The 19,857-nt window shown below is 45.2% G+C and overlaps 1 protein-coding gene across 2 annotated transcripts in view; it reads left to right on the forward strand.

The window, feature by feature from the left end:
• Nucleotides 1-19,857, forward strand: part of C1QTNF3 (C1q and TNF related 3) — a 96,813-nt gene that overhangs the window by 64,809 nt on the left and 12,147 nt on the right. For both annotated transcript variants that reach the window (XM_029579079.1, XM_029579087.1), the window contains exons 5-6: nt 12,247-12,346; nt 12,828-13,004. In XM_029579079.1, the coding sequence (XP_029434939.1) occupies nt 12,247-12,346; nt 12,828-12,987 (260 nt within the window). In that variant the 3' untranslated portion in view covers nt 12,988-13,004. The remainder of the gene's footprint in view (nt 1-12,246; nt 12,347-12,827; nt 13,005-19,857) is intronic.

A 19,857-nucleotide genomic window follows, 5' to 3' on the forward strand; every position in this document is an offset into this window, starting at 1 on the left:
CCGCATCTCAAAAAGGATATAGCTGCACTAGAGAAAGTGCAGAGAAGGGCATCCAAAATGATAAGGGACATGGAACGTCTGCCCTATGAGGAAAGGCTAAAGAAGTTAGGGCTAATCAGTTTGGAGAAGAGATGACTGAGGGGGGATATGATAGAAGTCTACAAAATTATGAAAGGACTTGAACAAGTTAATATAAATCGGTTATTTACTCTCTCAGATAATAGAAAGACCAGGGAGCACTCCATGAAGTTAGAAAGTAGCTAATTTAAAACAGATCAAAGAAAATTATTTTTCACTCAGCACATAGTTAAGCTCTGGAATTCATTGCCAGAGGATGTGGTTACAGCAGTTAATGTAATTGAGTTTAAAAAAGGTTTGGATAAGTTCCTAGAGGATAAATCCATAAACTGCTATAACAGTAATCAATAAGCAATACTAGTGTTATGCGCACTATCCACGCTTGGCCCGCGCACGGGCCTGCTCACTTCGCTGGCTCCTCTGCAGGTCATGGGACGGCCTCCCCAGTGGCAGCCGCGAGCTCTTCCAGGCCTCAGCGTCCTGCGGTGGCGGTCGCCGGGCCTTCCACTGCGCACCAGGCCTCATGCCGGAGATCGGCATCTCCAGTGGCGTTAGCCATGCCCCTACACTAGCGTGTGTGGACCTCCCGGCCTCTTGTAGGGCCAGGGGTGGGTCCTAGCTCCGCGGTGTGCCCTGATTGATGTTCAGTATAAGGAAGTCCCTGCCTGCACTTCCTTGCCTTGGCAATCGGGTTGGCACTGTATGTGTACTAATTTGCCTCCGTGTTAACAGTCTTGTTCCAGTCTTGTTCCAGTCTTGTTCCAGCGTCCTACTGTTCCAGCCTTGTCCAGCATCCTACTGTTCCAGCGTCCTACTGTTCCAGCCTTGTTCAATGTCCTTCTGTTCCAGCGTCCTTCTGTTCCAGCATCTGTCTGTCCTTTCTCCCCAAGTAGTATCCTCGGACAGTCTCTCTGGTACTGACCTCAGCTTGCTCCTTGACCATTCTGTCTGCTGCTTGGATCCTGACCTCTGCCTGCCTTGTGACCTCTTCTGACCTCCAGAACCTGACCCCTGCCTCGTTCACTACACCTCGGATTGATCCTCGGATCCAGTCTTGTTCCAGTCTTGTTCCAGCCTTGTTACAGTCTTGTTCCAGCGTCCTACTGTTCCAGCCTTGTCCAGCATCCTACTGTTCCAGCCTTGTTCAATGTCCTTCTGTTCCAGTGTCCTTCTGTTCCAGCATCTGTCTGTCCTTTCTCCCCAAGTAGTATCCTCGGACAGTCTCTCTGGTACTGACCTCAGCTTGCTCCTTGACCATTCTGTCTGCTGCTTGGATCCTGACCTCTGCCTGCCTTGTGACCTTTTCTGACCTCCAGAACCTGACCCCTGCCTTGTTCACTACACCTCGGATTGATCCTCGGATTGATCCTCGGCTGCCATTGACCACATCTCCTGATTCTGGCTCTCTCCCTTGCCTTCTCATCGCCTACGCTGTTCTGGTCTTCCTTGCTCCATCAGACCTACAGCCTAGAGTCCGACCACGCTCCCTTCCTGTTCATGGGCACACTTCTCTGCTACCTCTCCGGGAGACCCTGCGAGGCCCACCTATGTCCAAGTGACCCGGGTCCCTACTGCTCCACCCGGGGGGACCTCGGGCTTCCAGTGGTGAAGCTCATCCTAGCCTCTGTCTCCTCCTATGCTCTGCCCCCTGGGGGCAGGTGCTTCCTGGTCCCTACCAGAGAGCCGTTCTCCACTGCTCCAGGACAAGGGTCCACCTCCAAGCGCAACAACTAGCTTGTGATCTGTCTAATGTTTGGGTACTTGCCAGGTACTTGTGACGGATTGGCCACTGTTGGAAACTGGATACTGGGCTTGATGGACCCTTGGTCTGACCCAGTATGGCATATCTTAAGTTCTTATATTTGTTCTTGATAAATTGTGCGTAAATTAGCCAGAAAATAGATGCATAAGTTACACCAATTTTCAAAGCAGACTTATGCACATAAGTCCACTTTGAAAATAATCCTACCAAAGCTACCCACTTTGGATAAAAGCTCTGGAATTTGTTGCCAGAGGATGTGGTTAGTGCAGTTAGTGTAGCTGGGTTCAAAAAAGGTTTGGATAGGTTCTTGGAGGAGAAGTCCATTAATGGCTATTAATCAATTTTACTTAGGGAATAGCCACTGCTATTGATTGCATCAGTAGCATGGGATCTTCTTAGTGTTTGGGTAATTGCCAGTTTTTGTGGCCTGGTTTCAGCCTCTGTTGGAAACAGCATGCTGGGCTTGATGGACCCTTGGTCTGACCCAGCATGGCAATTTCTTATGTTCTTATGTTCTTAACTTATACCTGCTATTTAGCAGGTATAAATTTGTAGGGAAACTGTAAACACATACATTTGAATTTTCAAACATGTTTACGTAAATGCAAACCTTTCCTTAACCACTTCTAGGAACACCTCTGCTTAGTCTGTATTAAACTGATGTGCAAACATGACATATGTACATAAGTCTACTTGCATATTAGGTAGGACATTTTTTTAAATGATTTTGAAAATTACCCTCAGTGGTGTGTTGGATTTATATACATTCAAACAGAACACAGGACTATCTGCCTGATGCTCCAGGAGAACAGGCTGGTTAGACCATTGAATTTCTGCAGTCTTTCTTCAATGGTGATGTTTATTCCTCCTCATTGTCACAAAACAATTATGCAAGACATACACACAGTCTCTTATAATGTCATTTGTGAGTTTTGGCATGGGTCAGAAATTATTGGGGTATTTGTGAATGTGTTAGAATTTTGGAAATGGAAGTGGTGGGGACTTGTCTTTTCAAATAGATGCTATTGTGGTTATGTAACTATCCCCAAGATAATCTTTAATTTTCTTTACTAAGTTTTATCCCAATACATAACTTTTTTGTTCCTTTGGTTTGGTAGTTTACTCCTGCTCCATCGGGCTTCCAGCTTAATTAGAACTGTTCTCTATTGAACTATGGTACCATTCATAACTACCTAGGTTTTTTTTTCCTTTATTTTGTTAGTTTTTTCCCAACTCAGCCTATCTCAGCCATTGCAGCAACAGTCCTTGGCCAGGGCTTACAAAATGTGGCTCTCTTCAGAACTTGACCAATTTGGACCCTAAATCTGGCCAGTAGAGATGGTGCTGTTGAGTGATGACTGAGACTTTCTCCCCCCAAAGGGCAGTGGATGCTGCCTCCACAGCAACTCCAGCCCTGGACAACCTGGTGAATAAAAGCCTGGCCCAAGAACTGACCCCAGATCTTCTGCATTGCAGTATACAGCACTTGCCATTTAGCTACTGGGTCAGTCCCACCATTAAACACAATTAAAGGTACCATCAGTGAGGGGGGTGCACTTAATTAAACTGGCAATCCTACTCATTACAAGGGAAATAATCAAAGGTTTTTATACTGGTAAACATCTATTTATTTAAAAACCTTTGTGTTCACTGTTCCACCCTTTTAAAAATAACCTTTCAGTTTATTAGCATTTTGATTATGGCTTATTATCCCGGGTAATTGAATCACTGAATGATCCCAATGTTTTTGGATGGGCACCTTGTGAGTATTTTCTGGGATCTCTGAGATCCCAGGTTTTTGGAGTCTTCATAAAACCCTTACAGGTGAATTTTAAAAGCCCTGTGCACACCAAAACTGGGAGATATGTGAGTATCTCTGGCCAGTGCATGCTGAGCAGATTTTAAAAGCTGCCTGAGTATGCATGTATCTCCCTCTATGCACACAAAACAATTTTCTCAAAAAAGGGGCGGGGCACAGGCATGGTCTGTGTGAGGCATGGGCATTCCTGGATTTCTCAATAAATCCAGCGTGTAAAGACTTACATGCACAAATGCTCGCTGGGGTCCCCTACTGCGTAAATTCACTTCTGCTATGGATGGCATGTAAGTCCTAAAACAAAAACAAGTAAAGAGGTGAACAGGGTTTTAAGGGTTGGGATTAACAGGGTAATAGGGAGGCTATTTAACTAGGAGCGTTAGGAAGTCCTATCCCTTATCTGGGTGAACTGGGAAAATGGCCAATTGAGTCGGCACACGTCCCTAATAAAATTAGGGACGTGTGCCCATTATAAACTTGTGCATACATGTATGCACGGTCAGCCAATTTTATAACATGCATGCATATACAAGTGTATGTTATAAAATGGCAAGGTCCTTTTGCACGAGCCGGCATATGTGAGTACATGTGCCCCCGCGCGCTGCTTTAAAATTTTACCTTTATGGGAGTAGCTTCTGAACAGGGTATTTTTTCAGAGGCAAGCAGAAACAAAATTGGCAGGTGGGAGGTTGCCAGCATAAAAGCACATTAGCAAGTGCAGGCAAGGTGTGTGCAGTGCTTGCTTGGATTCTCAAGGCCATGGGTTTAACCCCTGGTGGGTGTTAGGGGTAGCATGATCATGCTACATGATAAGCATTGATAGGAAAGCAGCACCAAACATAGGGGGCAATTTTGATACTTTCCTCTGGGTGTACTTTATACCTATGGAATTGCAAACTCACTTTCAAATGGAAAACTCCTCACAGTTTTCCCTTTGAAAATGCAGCTGTCATACACAAGATTACATTTGTACACTTTGGGGCGGATTTTAAATGCCCTGCGCGCGTAAATCCGGCCGGATTTATGCGTGCAGGGCCCTTGCGCGCCGGTGCGCCTATTTTGCATAGGCCGCTGGCGCGCGCAGAGCCCCGGGACGCGCGTAAGTCCCGGGGCTTCGTAAAAGGGGCGTGCCGGGGCGTGTCGAGGGGCGTTGAAGAATGACGCGGCGTTTCGGGGGCGTGATGCGGCATTTCGGGGGCGGGCCCGGGGGCGTGGTCAAGGCCCGGGGGCGTGGTCAAGGCCTCCGGACCAGCCCCCAGGTCGGGTGATGGCGTGCCAGCAGTCCGCTGGCGCGCGCAGATTTACGCCTGCTTTCAGCGATTTCGGAGCGGCCTCGGAGGGAACGGAGGCAGGCTGAGCGGCTCGGCGCGCGCCAGCTGCCCAAAATCGGCAGCCTTGCGTGCGCCGATCCTGGATTTTAGCAGATACGCGCGGCTACGCGCGTATCTACTAAAATCCAGCGTACTTTTGTTTGCGACTGGTGCGCCAACAAAAGTACGCAAACGCGCATTGTTTTAAAATCTACCCCACAATGTAGATATTTGAAAATGAAATCTCCACACATACTTTCACTCTCTGGACTTAACTCTGCTCTTCTTTTCAAGAGGGAAAAAGTATGTTCATGGTAAAAATGTACATGTACTTTTCCTAGCACACAAGTAAAACTGAATTACAATAGGAAGGGAAAATGAATTTCACAGTAAGGGGCGGATTTTAAAAGGCGCGCGAATAGCCTACTTTTGTTTGCGCTCCAGGCGCAAACAAAAGTACGCTGGATTTTAGTAGATACGCGCGGAGCCGCGCGTATCTGCTAAAAACCTGGATCGGCGCGCGCAAGGCTATGGATTTTGTATAGCCGGCGCGCGCCGAGCCGCGCAGCCTACCCCCGTTCCCTCCAAGGCCGCTCCGAAATCGGAGCGGCCTCGGAGGGAACTTTCCTTTGCCCTCCCCTCACCTTCCCCTCCCTTCCCCTACCTAACCCACCCACCCGGCCCTGTCTAAAACCCCCCCTTACCTTTGTCGGGGGATTTACGCCTCCCAGAGGGAGGCGTAAATCCCCGCGCGCGAGCGGGCCTCCTGCGCGCCGGGCTGCGACCTGGGGGCGGGTACGGAGGGCGCGGCCACGCCCCCGGACCGCCCCGGGCCGTAGCCACGCCCCCGTACCCGCCCCCAAAACGCTGCCGACACGCCCCCGAAACGCCGCGACGACCGGGCCCGCCCCCGACACGCCCCCCTCGGAGAACCCCGGGACTTACGCGAGTCCTGGGGCTCTGCGCGCGCCGGGAGGCCTATGTAAAATAGGCTTCCCGGCGCGCAGGGCCCTGCTCGCGTAAATCCGCCCGGTTTTGGGCGGATTTACGCGAGCAGGGCTCTGAAAATCCGCCCCTAAGACACTGATTTAACTGAATCTGCCTGCAGAGCTAAACACTGCACCTTTTTCAGTCTGCTGGGAGAATCCAGACAGGGTCAGCTCAGGCACTGATCACTGACTGGCTGCAGTTTATTAGCAAAAAGCTACCAAGCTCAAACTGCCTCTGAAACTATTTTCTTCTCCTAGGACAAGCAGGATGGTAGTCCTCACATGTGGGTGATATCATCCGATTGAGCCTGGCATGGAAAACTTTTGTCAAAGTTTCTAGAAGCTTTGACCAGCAGACTGAGCATGCCCAGCCTGCTACTATCCACGCGTCCATGCACTGCTGTGATACTAACCAGAAATCCTGTAGAAAACGCACTTGGAACTCATATGGTATTGGGCCTATTATAATGTGTTGTGTGTGAGCTTGACCCTCCAAAAGCCCTAAAACACTAATATATTTACTATTAGGAGAGTACCTCACCTCAGTCACACATGCAGAACATAAATAGACCCTCACCAAATACAGAATAGATCAACCATAAAGTAGAAATATAAAGTAACAAACCTGAACTGGTAACCACATAAAACCAGACTCTCTATGCATTGGAACAATAAAAACGAGAACCATCAACATTCCTCAAACATCAAACAATAAAATCAAGAAATAAAATAAATACTTAATCATAATAGTAAAGACATATTATTAATAATAATATTCCAAAAACAAGTGACAAATAAAAGATCGAATAATTAAAAACTCACATACAATTTTTTTTAATGTCCCAAACACCAATACAATATTTTAAAATAAGAAACACATCAAATAACATCCGTAAAATACAACTAAAAAGTTTTTTTTTTTAATTTACACGCTCTATACCTGGGAACTTTTGATTTCCAGTCCCCCTGAGATTGTCGTGGATTAGTGGGAATGGGGTGCACAAACTTTCTCCTCTCTTTCTTATATTTACACACATACACACAAACACACAAATGCACACACAGACTCATTCACATATACACTCCCTCTCAGACAAACCCACAGGCATCTCCATCTCTTCTTTGGTTGGGATCTACCAGCAGCGCCGCCAGGCCCTCATCTTCATTTCAGCTGCTGGCAGGATGGGATCCACCTGCAGCAGCCCCATTCTCTCTCTCTCTCTCATACACACACACACACACAAAACCCAGGCAGTTCCCATTCTTTCTCACACACATAACCCCAGGTAAGCTCCCATTCACATCCACCCAACTGCCAGCAGGCTCCCATTCTCACATATACATACCCTGCCCATCCCAGAAGGCTCCCAAGCATGCATGTGCACAAGCATACACACACATGCACCCATCCCAGGAAGGCTCCTGTTCACACACATGCATGCATCCCAGGCAGCCTCTCATTCACACATGCACCCATCCCAGGCAGCTTCTCATTCACACACACATGGCCATCCCAGGCAGCATCCCATTCACACACACCCACTCATCCCAGGCAGCCTCCCATTCATACACACACACACACACACACACACCCATCCCAGGCAGCCTTCCATTCACTCTCACACACACAACCCAGACATGCTCCCATTGCAACACACACACCCCAGGCAAGGTCCCATTCACACACACACACACACACACACACACACACACACACATCTCAGGAAGCCTCCCATTTACTCACATACACATGCTGTTATGTTTTTGTAAGAATGTGAACCCTGGGCTGAAATGAGAGTTGTCTCCACCCTCAGGGAGGAGTCCTGTGAGTCTCACCGTCAGCAGGTGTAGTCTCAGTGGCAAGGGACACAGCTAGAAGTAGACTTTATTATGAAGGAAGGAAAAAGTAATGTCCACAGAGTTAGAGATGTAGTAGTACAGACATGAGCAATGGGGAATACCCAGAGCGAGGCCACAGATGAGAAGATCCGGTAGTGATCCGTGGAGCTGGGTACGCCGGGGATCCCCTCTGACGAGTGTAGGCACCTCAGGAATACAGATCCGATAGTGTCCCGTGGAGCGGAGTATGCCGAGGATGTCTGTACAGTAGATGTTGAAGAACTGGTAGACATGCCGGAACCCGGAAGTGGCTCACGTAGTTGGTATGTCAATACTCTGCAGTGCAGGAAGGCTGAATAGCTTCTACTGAAGAAAGGCGGTAGTGGCCCGAGGCTCGGGGTTCATCACATGAAATCCTCAATACAGTTCATATAGTAGAAGTCAGTAGAGGTACTCACAATAGATGGTTCCTGGAGAGAGAGAGAGACCTGAGAAGCAGGTCTAATAGCAGTCAGGCAGGTAGGCCCTCCGAGGAGCGGATAACCGGGAACGCAGGGGAGCCCCTGAGGAGCGAGTACTCAGAGCGTTAAATGCCAAGACCAAAGTCAGGAACAGGAAGTCCTTGAATGAAGTGGATTCAGCAAGACGGAACTCCTTGCTAACTCAAGGCAAGGGCTGGTCAGATTAAATATACTAGCAGGTTGACGACATCAGGAGGGGACGCCCTGAGGTTCCCGCCATGACGTGTTTCAAAAGAGGCCCTTGCACGTGCGCCTAAGTAATTCCAGGTCCAGGATGGCGGTCGGCAGCGCCCATGCTGTCCCGGGAACGCCGGAGAGGTCGGCAGGGATTAGCAGAGACCGCCATTCTTCCCAAACTTGATGGAGCAGAGAAAAAAGAGGTGAGCATGAGAGGTCGCAGCCGTCTACGACCAACAGGCGTAACACATGCAGACAAGGCAGGCCGGATTCACTGGTCATTCCTCCTCTGCTGTTGCTGCTGCCAGCCTGAATCTTCTTTGTTGGGGAGAGCAGCTGTTCTGCACTATCTCCTGCACGCTGACCCTGTGGTAATTCAACACTCCTGGTGCTAGCACTTCCTGTATTCTCATCTGAGAATACAACACTTGAGGAGGAGCTGTGGGATGTGCTTCTTCCGCTGCCAGTAGAATGGAGCCTGCTGGCAGCCGCGCGGGCTTTCTGATTCTTCTGCTGCTGATGGGATTGGGTCCAACGGCAGTAGCATGAGCCCCTCCTTGATTCTGACACTGCTGCCCTGTGCAATTGTACGGTTTGCACACCCGGCTGCACCGGGCCTGATTAAGGGACTCACAGCAGCAGAGCGACCTCAGCAATTTGTTCTGGCTCTGGGATTAACTCTGCCCCCTCTCCCCCCCCCCCCCCCCCCCCTCCATCCCCTGTCAGCTTCAGTTGCTGCCACCTGTGGAACACTGCATTATGCTGCCACCTGCTGTCCAGCTCAAGATCATTAGAAAAATATGTTCTCAAAGGGAGTTTCACATTTAAGAGTCCTGTTTGGTCCAGCTAGGAGGCAGCGTGAGGAAGAGCTCCCAGAGTTGAAACCATTTCCTAAGAAAAATGCCTCACACAAAAAGAAAAGGGAGACTTCGAGGGGAGGCTCCGATCACCCCGATTTCGGCCCTACCTCAATCTGTGATAGAGGGCTTCTTCTCGCCGGTCACTCGTTCTCCGGGTGAGGTGTCCGCGATAGCCGCTGGATTGGAGCAAGTTTCAGCGGCTTTGGACTTGAATACCACGCTAAGCCCCGGAGCTCCCGTGGCTCCCCAGCCTCCGACCTACATACAATCCCTCCTTCCGGGTCAGAATGCCCAGTCCGAAGTGTGTGCGGCACCTGGCCCCCACGGAGTGGAAAAGAGGGATACAAATGTGGAGATAGGTCCGGAAGCAGTGGTAGCAGCGGACCCTCAGCAATTGCGGCCGAGTGAGGTTGGAGGAAAAGATTCTAAAGCTGCACCACAAACATCAACGCCGGAGAGGCTGGAAGAAATGGCGGCGGCCTTGGAAGATAGGCATGAACGCCGCCGAGAAGCTCCGGTAAGCATTATTCTACCTACTTTCTCGGATCAAGTGCAAAATATCACCCTGGAGAATGTCTGGACAGTCTTATTAGAACTAAAAACCCAAATAGTGAATATGTCATCTATGATTTCTTCTACACAGTTGCAAATACAAAGATTGGACCCTGTTGTTAATCAACATATAGAAAAAATTGAAAATGTACAAGAACAAATGGATCAGATAAAGGAAGTTCAGTCTGGATTAATAAAATCTGATAAGAATAACACAAGGAAAATTGAAAACATGGAGAACCAGGCCAGGTATAAAAACCTGAGAATATTGAACTTCCCTTGTGTAAAGTTGATTTCGCCTTTGGAACAACTTAAAAAATACTTACAGGAAAATCTGCAATTACCTATGGAAGGTATACCACCTATTGAAAAGATTTTTTATGTAAATACTGGGAAGAAGGCAGGAAAACAACAGGATATGGAGATACAATCGCAAGATTTGGGAAATCTAACAGGCTTCCTGGAACAGTCAACGGAAGAACAAATTGAGTTTCGGGGAACTCTTTGTATTAGATTTGTCTTTTCCTCAGATAGAGACACTATTTTGAGGATATTCTTGAGAAATAGGGATAAAACCTCTTTAGGTGAGAAAGTTTGGATCTATCCTGACTTATTCAGGGATACGCAAACTCGTAGAAAACAATTTCTTCGTATGGCCCAGGAAGTTAAAAACCTGGGTGCATATATGGTTGTTCGCTATCCTAGTAAATGTGTATTAAAAATTGATTCTCAAAGATATGTGTACTTTGACCCGCAAGATTTACGTAATTTTCTTGATTCTCGAATTGCCTTAAATAATGCTACCTGAACTTCCCACGGGTTATAGAGGTATATACTGATCTACCTCCTTTTTTTTTCCTTATTATCTGTAATTTCTTGCTTGCCTAGAATTAAGAATTAAGGATCTCCCTATTACCTTATAAATGGATGTATAATCATAGAAATGTTTTGTTTCTACAAGAAATATGATTCTTTAATAAGGATGTTAATTTCCGAATGATTATGATTATACGAATTATTATATTGATATGTATATTTTCTTTTCTTGTATTATTGTGTTGTTAATGCAATGTGAAAATCAATAAAAATTATAAATAATAAGAGTCCTGTTTCACCACAGTGCTAAACTGAAACCCTAAGAGGTCCAAATTCAGACACAGTCCAGCTAGCAAAGGAGTATATTCAATAGTGAAATCGTGCTATTGAAAATATCCGGCTATCTTTAGGGCAACTTTTTGGCCTGACTAGACTTAGCCGACTTTGTTATCGGCTAACTCTTATACTTTTCATCCATTATAATGAATACAAATCTTTAGTGATGTCAATTTTACTATGAATACCTCAGAATATTTCTGTAACACCACCCCCCCCAACCCTCCCACCTTCCAAAACTCGCCCCGATTCAAAGTGTCCCTCTACATAGTGCTTATCTAGAGAGTGTCAGACTGCCTTTATACAGAGGTTTTCTCTCTCTCTCTCTCTTTCATAATATAGCCAGTTACCTTATTAACCAGTTAGAATTTAGCCAGATAACTGCCCAAATATTCATTTAGCTGACTAACCTCTGAGTTAGCTGGCTAAATGCTTTTGAATATGTGCCTCTAAAGAATTAAAATATTTTAAAATTGTATCCTTTGTAAAATTTGATTTTAACCTATGGTAGTAGATCTTAGATGGCAGCATTTCAGTCTCTAAAATTTGTGTTCTCACTAGAGCAACAGAAAAAAATCAGCAACATGCTGCCTCAAAATGTGGATGAGCATTTAGTTTAAAATATAACATGATCAGATGCATGCTAGCGCTCTTGCCTTGATGATGCAGCCTCCTGTGGTGCCTGCTGGGAAGTACTTAATTTCCCCGTGCTTTCCTTCTAAGATTGTGCAAGGGGTTTAAAGGGCAGCCGGCTGCGCAGCACTCGAAACAATTTCCAGAATCATGCATGAAACTTCATTTCATTTCCAGGTGTAGCATACTTTTTCAGTGCTATGCTCTCTTGGAGAGCATTCCAACATCGCTGACTTTTTAAATTGCTGCATAAAGTAGTAATTGGTTTTGTCTGGAAACATGGCCTGGTCTATTTTATTGATAATGTTTTTCACAATTAGGAGGTATGCAGTCCAATTATATTGTGCCACATGGGAATACTATAACTTCATTCATCAAGTGATAGATTATAAGAATGCAGATTAAGATGATTGTAATATATGGCATTCCGTCTCTGCTTCAGTTGGCCCCATCTTGCTGTATACTTATTGGTTCTAAATGTGAAATGTTATTTGCAACACACCAGAATCTGTTTAAGTTACTGTATGTAATTAACTGATGTACATTGCACCTTCCAGGGGTATATTTCTTCACGTTCAGCATGCTAAAGCATGAAGATGTGGATGATGTTTTTGTGTACTTAATGCACAATGGGAACACAATTATAAGCCTGTACAGGTAAGTTCAATGACTGTAATGAGCAAACTGATGGTTTGTCTTAACATTAATGCATGACAGTCACATGCCACAGATATCTTGTAAATTATGTGGTTAAAAGTAAAGTGGCTTAAAAGAGCTGATAAAGGTAATTGTGAAACCCCATCACACTGCTAGGATTGCTTTGTTGGCATTATAAAGTTGCGCTGCTTTCATTAATACACTTTCAGGCAACGTTTCTCTGCCTGTGCTATGCTTACGTATTTTAAAATGGGTAATTCTGCAATGGACCTGACCTTGAGAAAAGGAGGTCCGAGGTGCAATATTCCTGCTATTGCGCTGCATACAATTGCATGCTAAACACTAGCCAGTCAGGTTGCTGGAGTTAAAGTTGCCATTGCAATGTAAACCCCCAGGCAAGATCTTTAAAGTTCTTTATTTTCATCTAGAAAGCACCACTGTCAAAGAAAAGCTTAGCTCTTTGCGTGCTATTGAATTGCAGCTACGAAGCGAAAGGAAAGCAAGACACTTCGGGAAACAGCGCTGTACTGAAACTCTCAAAAGATGATGAAGTTTGGCTCCGCATGGGATCTGGCGCACTACACGGAGATCATCAACGTTACTGTACTTTTGCCGGTTTTCTTCTTTTTGAAACAAAATGAAAGAGTCCCTTCTGAAGGTAGAATATTTTCATGAACTCTCTCCTGACTGGAATGATTGATACTAGGGATGTGAATCATTTTTTAACGATTTAAATTATCGTCCGATAATTTTAAAATCGTCATTAATCGGTAAGGGACTCAATACAATAGGAATTCCCTCGATTTATCGTGAAAAATCGTTAAATCAAGTACGGGAATTATTTGGGGGGAGGGCGGGAAAACCGGCATAACAAAACAACCCACCCCAACCCTTTAAAACCAATCCTTTACCCTCCCCCACCCTCCCGAACCCCCCCCAAAATGTTAAATTACTTGGTGGTCCAGTGGAGGGGTCCCAGCGCGATCTCCCGCTCTCGGGCCATCAGCGGCATTTTGGCTACCACTGATAAAAATGGTGCCGATGGCCCGATAAAAAAACCCCACCCCGACCCTTTACAAATTACCCTTTTGCTTCTCCCACCCTCCCCACCCCCCAAAAAACCTTATACATGTACCTGGTGGTCTAGCGGGGGGTCCGAGAGCCATCCCTTCAATCGTACCCTCGGTGTCAGTGCTGGACTGGTTTCAAAATGGCGCCGATCGCTTTTGCCCTCACTATGTCACAGGGAGCGACGGTCGCTCCCTGTGAACTAGTCCAGCACCGGCACCGAGAGTATGATTGAAGGGATGGCTCTCGGACCCCCCGCTAGACCACCAGGTACATGTAAAAGGTTTTTGGGGGGGTTGGGAGGGTGGGAGAAGCAAAGGGGTAATTTGTAAAGGGTCGGGTGGGTTTTTTTTATTGGGCCATCGGCGCCATTTTTATCAGTGGTAGCCAAAATGGCGCCGATGGCCCGAGAGCGGGAGATCGCACCGGGACCCCTCCCCCCCCCCCCCACTGGACCACCAGGTAATTTAACATTTTGGGGGGGGTTCGGGAGGGTGGGAGAGCAAAGGGGTCATTTGTAAAGGGTCGGGGGTGGGGTTTTTTTTATCTGCTCAGGCCTCACTAAAAAATTAATGATGTGAATTGGAATTGGAACCGATTCCAATTCACATCTCTAACGATTCGATTTTTTTCTCCCTCCATTCGAACCTGATCGTTAAAACGATCGGGCACATGATTCACATCTCTAATCGATACACTATCATTGTGAGGTGGGGATAAAATGTATTAGGTAGTGAGACCAGGAGAAAATAACCTGTGCAAAGCAGGCTTGGCGGCCTGATTATAACTGTTTGTAGGGTCACATTCTTTCATGGATTTTTGCCACTCAAACACAACAAAACTAATTTACTTGCCAAGATAACACTTATTGCCTAAGAAACCAATTTGTAAAGACCTGAAGGCACTATTAAGTTACATATTTATATAAAACTAGATTTAATGAATGCTGTCAAACTAAGTGGAGCCCTAAACTCATCATCCTTCATTAAAATGCCACAGGGTTTTGAATTATGGGAACTCACTCCAAAAAAAATGATCAAGTTTAATCTTGGGAGAAAAAGAAGATTTGCCTGCTAAGAGGATGCTACCTGGGTTGGTACACTGGGACTTTGATCATCATAGACATTTTATTTACAGCAAAGGCACAACAACAAAGAAATACAAACAGAAGCAGCAGGACTGATTTAATGAAGAGCCTGTTTCCCTACAGCTGCTGCAGAATCTCTATTTTCAGTTTGCACATCTTTGCTACTGCGCTGTATCTGTAAGTGAAGGTTGAACAAATCAGAAGTGACCTGTGATGGAAAAACTGCCGAACAAGTAGGTCCACAAAAACATTTTTTGTTGACTGGTCTCTGTCTTGTGCAGCTGGGCATCCAAAGTTGCAGATTTGTAATGTTGTCCTTTAAAGAGGTCAGCAATTATAATTGTGCTGCAACATTGGCACTCAGTTGTATGACTGCAGACCTCTTTATAGGATACCACTTCAAATCTACAACTTTGGATGCATGACTGCACAAGATAGCAATTTTAAAACATTTTTTTGGATCCACTTGATTGACAGCTGTGACTGTTAGCTAGAACCCTCCATGATTTTCACTTAGGGGTTGATATTTAAAAGCTAGCCAGCTAGCTATCAGGGTCATTCATCAAAATTTGTTATGGCCCTAATACCTGTGATAACGCCATAATGCATGTAAATTTTTTAAATTTATTCAAGGGGCAGGAGAGAGAGAGTGCAGAGTTGAGTAGAGTAGAGAGAGAGAGAAAGAAAGAGCCTCTGGGCCAACACACCTAGTAGTCAACTCTTTATACCACTATAGGAGGGCCAGTTAGTAACTCGAGGTGAGGTTTGGTGATGGTCTAGGGTTTTGAGGCCAGTTTTACATGCACATTGAGACGTATGAACAGCACAGTACACATCAGTGAATATTTGACATGATTTGGAGTGAGGAAAGTCACACAAAGATGAGATTTCTACAATGTTCTCTCATCCTAGTTGATAGTACCCTGGTAGATAGAGAGTTCATCAAGCTAGGATGAGAGAACACTGTAGAAATCTCATCTTTGTGTGACTTTCCTCACTCCAAATCATATCAAATCTTCACTGATGTGTACTGTGCTGTTTGTACATCTCACTGTGCATGTAAAACTAGCCCAAAAACCCTAGACCACCACCAAAACTTCACCTCGAGTTACTAGCTGGCCCTCCTATAGTGGTATAAAGAGTTGACTACTATGTAACCCTTATTAAAATAAGGGTCTCTCCCTCTCTCTCTATCTCTTTTTTGCTCTCCTTCACAACTTGCAAAGTACAACTATTGTGCCGTAGACTTTCTAAATGGTGTGGTAACTCTCAAATTATCATAGCCACACCCCTTTTCCTTATCACAGGTTTTATTCAGGTGAAATTTATCACATTTTGATGAGTCTAGGCCTATGTTAGCAGGATAAACTTATCTGGCTAACTCAGCTGGGATATTCAGCAGCACAGTAGCATCACTAAATATAACCAGATAATTTTAGAGTTAGCAAAGACTAGTAGCTTCTCCCTATTAAGCCCTGTCTTGCCCACCACTTAACCAGATAACTACTTGGCAGCTGCTGATTGTAACCGAGTATTTAAACGCCACCATTTAGCTGGATAAGTCACCACTTATCCGGCTAAGTGGTGCTAAATTCAAGTGGTGCTGAATATCAGCCCTTTGATATTTTTCTATGAATACAAATGAGTCCTGTAGAAAAATAGTTATTTTTTTTGTAGAAAAGTTCTGCAAAGCCAATTTCACACATAGTTTACTCACGTGGTAATTAATTCTTGAACTTCAATATATAACTTTTCATTGCATTAGTTCACTGTTGATTGATTTGAATACAATTTTGCATGTGGAAAACTATGCTCAAAGTTTTATACACTGCAAAGGGATAAAATGTTTTGAATGGCACTTTGAGCTCTAAAACTCAAAATAGTATGTGCACTATTACAAATAATCCATACTGCTTTAGGCTTTAATGTGTAAAGCGCCATTTGGTACATAGGATCTCACATTTTCTTGAAGAATTAGAAGGTTAAATAACATTTATTGTGTTTTATTTTCTTTACTGGATATTTAATCCTCCTGATGTGGTCAAGATCTACATGACTGAAAATATCATACAGATCTTTAAACTCTAATAAAAAGTCAAGGAGGGACCTCAGACCTTATGTTTGATCTTAACTGTAGATTTCTAGGACTTCTAATTAACATTGCTTCTAGCTAGAAGGTTTTTTTTAAAATGTAGCAAAAATAATTAACACAGTATAACAAATTTAAAGACTTTTAGATTCACATTCTATGCATTCTAATAGAGTCCCTCAGACTTGAATCAGAAGTGCTTTCAGTGCGGTCAATTCACCTATTTTAAACTGCAAAAAAAGCTGTGGTACGAATTGGGTAAATATATGCAATTCTGAGTTTAGAAAGATGCTTCTCTGGAGCCTGAATGGGCCAAATAGACTAATAATGAAGAACTTTATTCAACGCCCACCCTGAGGCAAGGAATGTATTATTTGCCTCATTATAAATTGCCTAGAGCTCATTAGCTCTCATAATGTCAGCAACATCTGGAATCGAGAGGAGGAAGTGCAAGGAGTATTCTCATCAGTGCATAAGATTTTACGTATTGTGTCAGACTGAAGGTCCATCAAACCCAGTATCCTGTTTCCAACAGTGGCCAATCCAGGTCATAAGTACCTGGCAGGATCCCAAAGGTTAGATAGATTCCATGCTGCTTATCCCAGGGATTTCTGCAACTCCACCTTAATAATGGTTTATGGACTTTTCCTCCAGAAACTTCTCCAAATCTTTTTTTAAATACAGCTACACCAACAGCTTTCACCACGTCCTCTGGCAATGTATTCCAGAGTTTAATTATGATTTGAGTAAAAAATAATTTTCTCTTAATAGTTTTAAATGTATTCCCTAGTAACTTCATTGTGTGTCCCCTAGTCTTTGAACTCTTTGAAAGAGGAAACAATAAATTGACAATTACTCGTTCCATTCCCTTCATTATTTTATAGACCTCTATCATATCTCCCCTCAGCTGTCTTTTTTCCAGGCTGAAGAGCTCAAACGTCTTTAGCCTTTCCTCATAGGGGAATCATAGAGATGTGCATTTGTTTGCAACAAAATAGGAAATAAAGATGATATTTCCTATTTCGTTGCGTTTCAGGGAGCGACAAAATGATAGGAAAACCCACAAAATTTCATATGGTTTTCTTATTGCTTTTTAGGGGGGAGAAAGTGCACATTAAAAAAAAACAAACCCAAACCCACCCCAACCCTTCAAATTTAATTAATTGCAACCCCCCAAGACTTGCCCCAACCCCCCCAAAAAACTTACAAAAAGTCCCTGGTGGTTCAGTTGGGTCCCGGGAGTGATCTCCCCCTCTCAGGCTGTCAGCTGCCACTAATCAAAATGGCGCCGATGGCCCTTTGCCCTTAACATTTGACAGGGGCTATCAGTGCCATTGGTCGGCGGCCCCTGTCACATGGTAAGAGTAATGGATGGCCCGTGACATTTTTTAAGATGGCACCGGCCGTCCATTGCTCCTACCATGTGACAGAAGTTGGCCAATGGCACCAATAGCTCCTGTCACATGGTAAGGGCAAAGGGCCATCGGCGCCATTTTGATTATTGGCAACCGACAGCCCAAGAGCGGGAGATCACTCCCGGGATCCCTGCTGGATCAACAGGGACTTTCGGCAAGTTTTTTTTTTGGGGGGGGGGTTGTAATTAATTAAATTTGAAGGGTTGGGGTGGGTTTCGGCTTTCGTTTCGGGGGCAGCCGAAATAAAATCGGCCCGAACCGCGGGAAAACGAAATTTCCTGTTGTGGGCCAATAACAAAGGCCGAACCAAAAGGTTCAGTCGAATCACATCTCTAGAGAATCGTTCCATCCCCTTTATCATTTTGGTTGTCCTTCTCTGTACCTTTTCTAATTCTGCTATATCTTTTTTGAGGTGTGGTGACCAGAACTGCACACAAATTTCAAGGTGCAGATGCAACATGGAGCGATACAGAGGCATTACAATATTCTTTGTTTTATTCTAAATTCCTAGTATTCTATTTGCTTTTTGGCTGCTGCTGCAAACTGTGCAGAAGATTTCAATGTATTCTCAACAATGACGCCTAGATCCTTTTCTTGAATAGTGACTCCTAATGTTGAACTGTGCATTGTGTATCTTAAACTTCGGCTATTCTTCCCTAAGTACATCACTTTGCACTTGTCCACATTAAATTTCATTTTCCATTTGCATGCCCAGTCTCCCAGTTTTGCAAGGCCCTCTTGCAATTTTTTACAGTCCTCTTGTGATTTAACAACTGTTATCATTTTGAGGTGTTGAAGTGGATTCTTGGGTACTGCAGTGATGGCCACTCCCACGGGGAGGAGCCCCATGAGGAACCGCAGTACTAGGCTAGACTCTATACACACAGACACAGAGAATTTGTATTTATTATACAGCTTGATGGTACTGCCCGGGTTGGACAGCAGTGAAGGTACTCAGTAGAAGCAGTCCAGGGGTCCTCGGCAGTCCCACACTTGGTAGATGAAAGGCAGGACCCAGATGTAGACTCCAAATGCTGAAGCTGAAGATGAGACAGACTGAGAGTGTTAGTACTCACTGAGCAGTTGACTGTATTGAAAAAGATCCTGGTAGGAAGAAGCAGATCAGATGCAGTCACCAGAGTAAGGAACGCAGGCCCTCGAGGAGCGAGTACCCGGTTTCCCAGATAGGTACATGAAAGAGAGAAGAAGGGCCCTCGAGGAGCGAGTACCCAGGTTAGCGATGAATTACCCCGAAGGGCAGAGAGAGAGCTTCCAGCGGCTGCTGGGAAGCGGCAGAGCAGCTTAGACCGGAGCATTCCAATCCTTGCTAACTCAGTTTGTTAGCAAATGAAGGGCAGACTGAATACCAGGATGAGATGACGTCACTCGGAGGGGATGCCCCCGAGGTTCTCGCCATGACGTGGATAAAGATGTGGGTGGCATGCGCACATGCACCCTAGGAAAAGCATGGCGAACGCCATCACCATTGCTGAGCCGGGGATGCCGGTGAGAGCGGCATGTAGATGCGGTGGCAGCCAGCTTCCCAAGGCTTAAGAAGGAAGGTGAGGGGCAGAGGTTGAAGCTGTCTGAGACCGACGGATGCAACAGTACCCCCCTTCAAAGGGCCCCCTCCAGACCCCTCCCTGGTCTTGGTTTTTGAGGATGCGATCGATGCAATTGTCGAAGCATCTCTTTGTCCATATTAGTCAATGGTTCCCAAGAGTTTTCTCCTGGTCCGTATCCCTCCCATGACAGGAGGTATTCCCAAACTCTGCTTCTTTTTCTTACATCAAGGATGGCATCAACCTTATACTCGATGTCTTCTTCTGCATTAACAGGAGTAGGTTCAGGT

This window comes from Rhinatrema bivittatum, chromosome 1, assembly GCF_901001135.1.
Source record: "Rhinatrema bivittatum chromosome 1, aRhiBiv1.1, whole genome shotgun sequence".
In the NCBI taxonomy this organism is placed as follows: domain Eukaryota; kingdom Metazoa; phylum Chordata; class Amphibia; order Gymnophiona; family Rhinatrematidae; genus Rhinatrema; species Rhinatrema bivittatum.